The following is a 9,594-nucleotide window of genomic DNA, read 5'->3' on the forward strand; positions in this document are numbered from 1 at the left end:
AACCCAGACTGTGTGAGAGGAAGGAAGGACTTCTGTTCTAATCCTGTAAAAACGGCATTTACATGAAGGTTTACTGTGGATTACAACAATCTGCAAACCTCTCCATGACCCTGGTCCATCAGGTCTCTATGACCCTGGTCAATCAGGACACCATGACCCTGGTCCATCAGGTCACCATGACCCTGGTCCATCAGGTCACCATGGTCCTGGTCCGTCAGGTCACCATGATCCTGGTCCATCAGGTCACCATGGTCCTGGTCTATCAGGTCTCCATAACCCTGGTCCGTCAGGTCACTATGGTCCTGGTCTGTCAGGTCACCCTGACCCTGGTCCATCAGGTCTCCATGATCCTGGTTCATTAGGACTCCATGACCCTGCTCCATCAGTTCTCTTCAGGTCCATCACCACAACCCTGGTCTATCAGGTCTCTTTAGGTCCATCTAACCTGGACTTTCTGTTCGTTCTTCAGGACCAAACTAGTCCAACTTCTTCAGGTTGGATAGTCCTGCTTGTGTCCAACAGGCTTTAAATCAAAGCAGAGATTCTCTGTTGGACTTTGACTGGACCAGTCCAGGACCTTTAACATGTTCTCTTCAAACCAGAGGAGTGTCCTTCAGCAGGGGTTTAGGGTCTTTTTTCCTGCTGGAAGCTGGACCTCCAGTTCTGTGAGCTCTCATAGACAGACCCTGTTAGATCTATCAGGGGGGTCTTTGGTCTCCTGGTTGTTTCTTAGATTAAAGTCTTCCTCTCCTGCAGTGGGGTTTGATCCGCTGTGATGACATCTTTCCATTTCCTAATTTGTTGGAGCTCTGTGGAACTTTATGTTCTGGTATCTTGTTTAGAACTCCTCTCTGATCTTTGACCTGTGTGGATGGTTCCTCRCTCTGCCTCTCGCTTGGTAGTTGCTCGTAAAGTTGATGATTTTTATTTGTTTAGTTGCTATCAGCTACAGATTGTGGCTCTAGAAGCAGAAAAACATAGCATCAGCTTGTGTTGGTAAAAGAAGAAACCATGGTTCCTGATGTTCTTAGAATAAAGATGGACCTTTAATATTGGTATTTAGATATATTCATCTCTTTTTACAAACAGTGAAGACATAACAAATAAATTTTAACTTTAAAGTCTTATTTTAGTCTTTTTAAACTTGGAAAACTTATAAAAAAAGACTAAAAAACTTAAAGACTACTTTGCTCTATTTTTTATGTGCTTTGTCGTCCTCCACAGAGAAACTTCAAAGTTTTGCTGCTTTTATCTTGGCAGCTCGGGTCATTCACTCTGATATGATTACAGATTTAATTTAATGCATGTTTTTAATTAAAAAAATCTTTAAGCTATAACCTGGACTGTTTAATTCTTTGAATCATTCTAATAAAAAACAGGAAGCATGTTCTGCCTGCTTTAATGTATATCTTTATGTGCATATATATTCCAGTATATATGTATCTTTATATGTGTGTTTGTAATGTACTGGCTGAAGGTCTTGCACTGAATGGCATGCTGCAGCCACGTAGCCTTTCTTTGCACCATTGGAAGCTTTTGAYTGTGTAAAGTTTTAAAACCATCACGTTAGTCTCTGTATTCTTCACATATTTGTAAACGACTTTTTCACATTAAATCGGACCAACACTTACAGAATGGAAAGGTAAGGCAAGAATTTTACAACTCCTCCAACCTGCTCTGAAACTCTAACTTTCTTCATTTTGCTCATTTCTCCTGATTGACGTACAGTTTACATAGTTACTAGCTTAATGGGAAACTGAGTGTTAATGGTTGTGTGGTAGACATTATAATATTGTGCGTCCATCGTCATGTGGATCTGATTGACAATCTGTGTCCACTGTACGTCTGTTTTTTTTTATTTTTGTTATGTTTGTTTGTTTATTCCTTCTGATAAAAACAAGATATTTTTGTGTGTGTAACCTATAATGGGCATGAAAATGGTGTGTCTTTAAAGGTTCAACATGGATGCTAAGTTTTAATTTACACATTTTTTGAAAGATTTCTTTTCTTCTGAGGTTTTTTTTTCTTCGTATTTTCTTTGTTAGTTTGCTGACAGCTCATTGTTGATGCTTGATGTGACTGCTGCATGCTGGGAAGAGGAAAGTTGGTACAGGTCAAAGTAAAAACACTTACAGGTCAATCAGCTGTTTCACTTCTCTTCTTCTCTTTGTCTTTTTTGTTTTTATTTCACATCCGTGTTCCAGAGCGGATTCACTCCTCTGCATATCGCCGCCCACTACGGGAACGTCAACGTGGCCACGCTCCTGCTTAACCGCGGGGCGGCCGTTGATTTCACAGCAAGGGTAAGAAATTAAACTAGTGATAAATGTATGGATCCATTCAGTCACAGCAAGTAGAACAAAGTCATTTGAGGAGTGTAATGATTGGTGGCTTAGAGGAAGGAAAGTATAGGTTCTGGCTGGCTGGGYAAGCTCTGTAACTACACCACATTCCAGGACTCCCCTGGTCCATCACAGCCACAGACATATTTGTATGGAATGAGCACCACTACCTCATGCTTGTGGATTTTGTTTCTGGATGGTTTGAAGTAGATAAACTTAAAAAACTAACATCAGCTTCACTGATAAAAAAAAACTCAAATGCCACTTCTGAGTACATGGGATGACACAGAAACTGGACCCGGATAATGGCAACCAGTTCATGAGCCAAACCCTCTGTGACTGTGTTACATTCTGGGGTTTTTGAACATGTCACAAGCAGCCCTGTGTTTCCTTTGTCAAATGGGCTCAGTGAAAGAGCTATCCAGAGTGCTAGAAGACTTCTTGAATAAACAAAGAGATGAGGCAGATTTCTACTACACCCAAGRAACACACCACGGGATGACATTACTGGATCACCAGAGACTGCAAGATGAACACCGTCAACCTTTTCTGTTAAAGCCAAAAGCAAAAATAGAAACATTCATCAAAACCCAACTCGCCAAAAAGCGTAAAGCCCCCAAAACAGCACTTACGACAAGTGTAGCACGCCGCTCAGTCCAGTCCGTTGACACAAAACCAAATGGTGAGGTTACAAAGAGGACCCAACAAGATTATAGTTGTATATAAGATGTGTGCAGTGCCTCTATGTTACGTAGTGTAGTTGTATGGAAAATACACAACACTTTTAGTCTGTAACTGAAGACTTCACTACAAAATCTGACGAACTGAGCATATCTCAAAACACGGAGAAATATAAACCTTACCAAAAACAAACCAACAAACATGAAAAAAAAACCCACACTGAACATCTAGGACCTGGCAAGAAACAGTGCAAACAACAGACAGACGGCAAAGAGACTTTGAATCAAATAAACACTCCTGACAAATGCTTGGTACACTCTGACAACTTCACCAGATACTTGTCTGGTCCCACCGTGTGGTGCTGAGCTCAGGTTCCTCATGTGTCTGCTGATCATACTCGGATGTTTCTACCTTGGAGTTTCTCTAAATAGTAAGATCCTATAGCTAAAAGTAACAGAACAAAATAAGCCATGGGATCCAGGGACTTGTTTGTATACCTCTCAGACAGGATTGTGTCAAGGTACAGATCTGGGGGAAAAYACTAAAAACTTTCTGCAGCTTTGAAGATCCCAGTGAGCTCAGAGGCCTCAATCATCTATAAAGAGAGTATATTTGGAACCACCAGGGGTCTCATTTATAAAGGATTGCGTGGAAACCACACTAAAAGTGAACGTACGGCCAAAAGGCGGAAATGGCGTACGCCAAAAAAAATTCAGATTTATAAAACCATGCGTACGCACGTTTCTGCGCATCTTTCATTTATAAATCACAGCCGCACGCCAGAGTTTGCGCACGAGGTCCCGCCTCAGGTTCTACCCTCTACACGCCCACACTCAACCATAAACAGTCAATGTAAAGTACCTCATGAATGTTAAGATGTATTTAAATCAGTCAGCTGATCAATGCCAACAAAAGTGATTGGTTCAGACACGCTGTGTCATGAGTCTGGAGGATGACAGGTGCTGACTGACAGCTGCTCACGTGAACAGAATGTCTGTAATTGACACAGATTTTCCCTCATTTTGCTTTATAGTAATCTAATGATTTTTATAAAAAAATAAAAATAAAAAAACCTCAGCTTCAAATTAATTTTCCATCAGAACCAATAGGACGATAAAAAGAATAAAAATTAAGTTAAATAAGTCAGGTAAAATTAGGAGTAAGTCCCCCGCTCTTCTCCTCGTCCTCTCCCCCTCCTCCCTGCTCTGTTACCCGCGGAAGACCCCCGCCCCGCGCGCGCGCGCTCGCACGCACACACACACGCACGCATCCCCCCCCCCGCGCGCGTGACAAAAACGGACTGGATACACGCTCTGCGCGTGTGTCCAAAGCTTTTGCTGTCCTGCTGTTCTTATCAGTGAGGGGTCTGTGGGTCGGGGTTGTCTGAAGAGGAAGCAGATGAATGGAGTTGCGCACGGGAACTTTTATTTAAGTCTGATTCTGAAGGTAAATTAAATATCTGACAGTGATCATTACACAGTGTGGCTCTAATTCCTCACTTCACCATCTGTGTCGCAGTTTCACGTCTCCAAAATGAGCGTACGCATGGGTCAAAGCTGGCGTGAGGCACCGCACATTTTCACGTCAAGTTTGGATTTTATAAATCACAACCTTGGCGTAAAAAGTGGCGTACGCAAGTTTCTGGGCTCAAATTGTGCGTACGCCAGTTTTATAAATCCGACCCCAGGACTCTTCTAAGAACTGTCTGCCTGGCCAGGCTGAGAGATCAGAGCAGAAGGACCTTAGAACTGGATGGTGACTAGGTTTGGGCATCATTTGAATTTGAATGATTCCGGTTCCTCTTTTGGATTCCACGGTTCCCATTGATTCCCAATTTCAATTCCTTTTAGAAGCAGGGTCAAAAACGTTTACATGGTTTTAATGAGGTAGCTAACCAAGCACAATTATCTTACTGCACCTGCAGATTATTTCACCTGATTTGACAATTTGAATCTGATCACCAATTTAAATTGGTTTTCAGCAGCTCACCTGGGTTTTTTCATTGATGGTGTTGGGCGGCTTCTTCTTTCAGATGGGCTGGGTATTGAAACTAGGTATCGAAATTTAAAAGTACGAACGATTCTGGGAGAATTGTAACATTAGTCCCAGTTACAATCAATACTCGAGCCTTGATGCCCAACCCTAATGGTGACTCTGGTAGAGCTCCATGGTCTGTGGAGAGAGGAAAACCTTCCGGAAGGACCATTTCTGCAGCAGTCCTTCACTCAGATCTGTATGGTGGAAGGCTGCAGAAATGTTTTTTCTTCTTTGATTTGAAACCAACTCAAACTCTTTCAAGACCTCCAAATTCTGAAAATTTTCTATGAGAAGTTCACTGGAAGCCTGACATCTGTAAAAACAAATATGAACACTTTTTGGAAATCTGAAACTTTTAATCTTTTGTTACCTTCTTGTTGTTTTGATTGTTAGAACTTGTCATTTGTCAGTGTGTTAAAACACATGGACAGAAGGAGGATGTGTGAAGATTTATAAACTCCTCTTCAGTTCTCAAACAGCTGAATCATCAGTCATTACTGCTCTGACTTATGGTCCAGTCTTTTCATGGGTAAATCTTTTCAGATTTGCTATTTTTATTTCCCTGAACAAAGAGACTAAATTTAGCATCACAAACCTTTGAGCTCTGTAACAAAAACAGTCTCTCTATTGTCACTGCTGAGATGCTAGCTGAAAACAGTTTTTTTCTTTCTAAATATGCAATTCATTTGCTTCCTCCTCCATTTCTAAGTCAGTTGAATTAAGTCCGGACACATTGATCATGTCACCTACGTGTGTTGTGTCTTGTCTGCAGAACGGCATCACCCCTCTACATGTGGCGGCTAAACGAGGCAACACCAACATGGTTCGCCTGCTGCTGGATCGAGGCTCTCAGATTGATGCTAAAACACGGGTTTGTACCACAAAGACATGATCTCCAGGGACTATCCCGACTCTTGACTCTTGTGCTCAGGTTTATACAGAAACACGCAGCATCATGTGACCTGCTGTAAATTTACTGCAGCCTGACATCAGCCAGATGCATGTAGCCTCACTCTGTGTATCATTAGCTGCTAGTTGCTTGAATAAAACCCAGGAAGCAGGAGAGTCATGTTATTAACTTCACCTTCAGTGGAACTGAGCTGATAAACTGCTCAGCTGATGGTCTGGTCTACCATTAGGCAGCAGTAATATGTCCCTGTGTGATGTGCTGTGTAGGATGGTCTGACCCCACTTCACTGTGCAGCCCGGAGTGGACATGAGACGGCTGTGGAGCTGCTGCTGGACCGAGGAGCCCCTTTACTGGCCAGAACTAAGGTGGGTCAAAGGTCAAAGTGTGCTCAGATAACGTGGTCACTACAGACTTAGATCATCCTAACAAATCACTAAATATTTCATAAAATAACTTCACAAAATGTGGAAATGATAAACAATACAGAAAGGTAGGTTAAAGAGAAGCTTCTGAACAATCTGTTATAATGTTACATTAAAACCYAACAGACAGAAACTATTACAMTCATTAATTCAGAGTTACCACTGGTATCTTTATGCCTGTGTGTGTGGACAAATTTTAGCTACATAATGGGGACCATTTTCCAGAAAAACACAGCGTTGTGTGGACCCAATACCATGGTCCCCACATGTACGAATGCTGATTTTGGGCTGGGAGATAGGTTTATGACCAAGGTTTGATCTGAGTTTATTCTAAATTTAGGGTCAGGTATGTAGTTTAGGGTAAAGGGTCAGGTTATGGGAGTATTCACTCAGAGGTTCTCACCACTCGATGGCTCCGCAGAGTTGGTAAATCCCTTAGGAAGCGCACTCTCGCTCACCATCAGGTCCAGTCTTGGGACAGGGTTAGGCTATAGAAATGACTGGAAAATGAATGGATGTTAATGCAAAGTCCCCACAGGGATAGATATAACACATTGGGTGTCTGTGATTGTCTTGTAGCAAAATGATCTCATTGACTGAATTTTGATGAAACGTTTGGAAAATAATTGGTTGTACATCTACAAGCATTCAACCTTTGGACACAATCTGATTCAAGATGGCCGACCACAGATGAGCAAACTTTGAAAACACAAAAATGACTTTGAGTGTATGCTACAAATATTGAGCTAAAGTTTGAACAAAGCCAGACTGTGTCCCTGATCCATAAACCTGCCTCACATTTAGACTATAACATATTTCTGGACTTTCTATCCTCGCTGCTGTTGAATCTAAATGGACTTCTCTTCCAGAATGGTCTGTCCCCGCTGCACATGGCAGCACAAGGTGACCACGTCGAATGCGTCAAACACCTTTTGCAGCACAAGGCTCCTGTTGATGATGTAACGTTGGACTACCTGACTGCACTGCATGTGGCAGCTCACTGTGGTCACTACAGAGTCACCAAACTCTTGCTGGATAAGAGGGCAAACCCCAACGCCAGGGCGCTGGTAGGTTGTCAGGATGTGAAGAAAACATCTGTCAGGGTTCAAACACATTAGTTTAAAAGTTTCAAACTGTTTAACATATAAAACGCACTTTAATAAATCTTACTGTAAATGTGCCAGAAGTAGCCAAAGGGCTACGTAGTTAAAAGCTGAATTGATTGCTAAAGCTAAAATACATCTGTATTTCTAAAGTAAAATTATCAAAACACTAACCAAAAATAGCTACATTTAGATAAAAACTAAAACTTTAAACAGAAAACCAACAGATGTCTGACTCAGAAATCATCTCAAATAAACATCCAATAATAGAATAACATTAACCAGAGTAAAACCAACAAACTGAACACTGATAAAAACAACAAAGTGACTTCAATGCTGGTAATAGATAAATCATTTATTAAATGATATTTAAATCAAATTTAATATTTATTTACACCCACAGAGCTGGTTTTATGTTTCAGTTGTTCTTCAGCAAACAAACAGACTGTGGGGAGATGTAAAGTCAAATGTGCTGTAATCTGTACAAAACATGTATTTTTATATTTAAAGGGGCAATATCATGTAAAATAAACTTTTTTGAGTTTTATATCATCTTATAATGATATCCTCTCATCAAAAACATGCTCAGAGTTTTGCGTTGACTCATTCATGCTTGTTTGAGAAAGACACACACACCCACATGGCCCTGTGCTGAAATGAGTGGGACAGAAGTGGAAGGTGGTTCTTAAACAGACAGAGGCCAATTTCAAGATGTTTAGAAACTGATATGATGAGAAGTCAAGTTTATTTTCTATTTAAACATATAAACAACATTTTAATAACAACTGAAGGTGACATAGTTATTTTTATAATGTTACAGAATTTAAATRTATGCTTGAGAAACACATAATATTGACCCTTCAATAATTTTCCCCCAGCTCAAAAAGTTATAAATTAAAATAATAAATAAAGTTTATGATTGTTTCTTAAAATTAAAGCTGTGTCAGTTTTAACTTGGCTGCAACCAGCTGGTTCAACATAAAATGACTTACAAGAAAATCAGGAAGCACATGGACTTTTTAGCTACTTCTACTCATGGTTTTCTCTTATGAAACTAAATTATGAAAGAATACATGCCACTTTTTAGTTAGCTTAAAATGAAAGCTTATAAAATATGACTTGTAGCGTTTCCACTAAAATATCTGGTTCTACTCTGGAACTGTGTGACGAGAAAAAAAAGTTTTAGTTTAGCCTTTTACATCATCTCCAGGCATCACTGTTTGAACCATGAACTGTGGAGTTTCACTTATTCAGTTGCTTAATTCATATTGTTACCATGTATATACAGGAGTTAGACAATGTAACTGAAACACCTGTCATTTTAGAGTGGGAGGTTTCATGGCTAAACTGGACCAGCCTGGTGGCCAATCTTCATTAAATGCACATTGCACCAGTAAGAGCAGAGTGTTAAGGTGCAATTAGYAGGGTAAGAGCACAGTTTGGCTCAAAATATTGCAATGCACACAACATTATGGGTGACATACCAGAGTTCAAAAGAGGACAAATTGTTGGTGCACGTCTTGCTGGTGCATCTGTGACCAAGACAGCAAGTGTTTGTGATGTATCAAGAGCCACAGTATCCAGGGTAATGTCAGCATACCACCAAGAAGGTCCAACCACATCCAACAGGATTAACTGTGGACACAAGAGCTGTCTGAAAGGGATATTATGGTCTAAAACCAGCTGTTTCAGTTTCATTGTCTAACCCCTGTAAGTTACAGTACTATCTGCATGTATGAATACAATTATATAGAGTGAGCAGTAATGGTCTAAGCATAGATCCTTGTGGAACACCTGCTGAATCTTGCATGCAGACAACCTGAAACTGACTGTTGGATCAAAGTCAGATGGATTATTTGTTCAAGTGATTGCCTACAAATGATGGGTGATCAGGMAGTTTAGGATCACRTGATATTGTAAATGTTTGATTCATGTTTGTTACAGAATGGCTTCACTCCACTGCACATCGCCTGTAAGAAGAACAGAGTGAAAGTGATGGAACTGCTGGTCAAATATGGAGCCTCTATTGAGGCCATTACAGAGGTGCATTAAACACTATTATGTAAATGTATTTTCAGAATGTAAGTGTTCAGATATTT

The 9,594-nt window shown here is 40.5% G+C and overlaps 1 protein-coding gene across 5 annotated transcripts in view; it reads left to right on the forward strand.

Moving 5' to 3' along the window:
- Window positions 1–9,594, forward strand: part of ank2b (ankyrin 2b, neuronal) — a gene marked incomplete in the record, with an annotated part of 125,750 nt that overhangs the window by 38,737 nt on the left and 77,419 nt on the right. For all 5 annotated transcript variants that reach the window (XM_014017466.1, XM_014017467.1, XM_014017468.1 and 2 more), the window contains 6 exon segments: window positions 1,634–1,642; window positions 2,205–2,303; window positions 5,833–5,931; window positions 6,237–6,335; window positions 7,262–7,459; window positions 9,440–9,538. In XM_014017466.1, the coding sequence (XP_013872920.1) occupies window positions 1,634–1,642; window positions 2,205–2,303; window positions 5,833–5,931; window positions 6,237–6,335; window positions 7,262–7,459; window positions 9,440–9,538 (603 nt within the window).

Source organism: Austrofundulus limnaeus, unplaced genomic scaffold (genome assembly GCF_001266775.1).
Source record: "Austrofundulus limnaeus strain Quisiro unplaced genomic scaffold, Austrofundulus_limnaeus-1.0 Scaffold169, whole genome shotgun sequence".
Classification (NCBI taxonomy): Eukaryota; Metazoa; Chordata; class Actinopteri; order Cyprinodontiformes; family Rivulidae; genus Austrofundulus; species Austrofundulus limnaeus.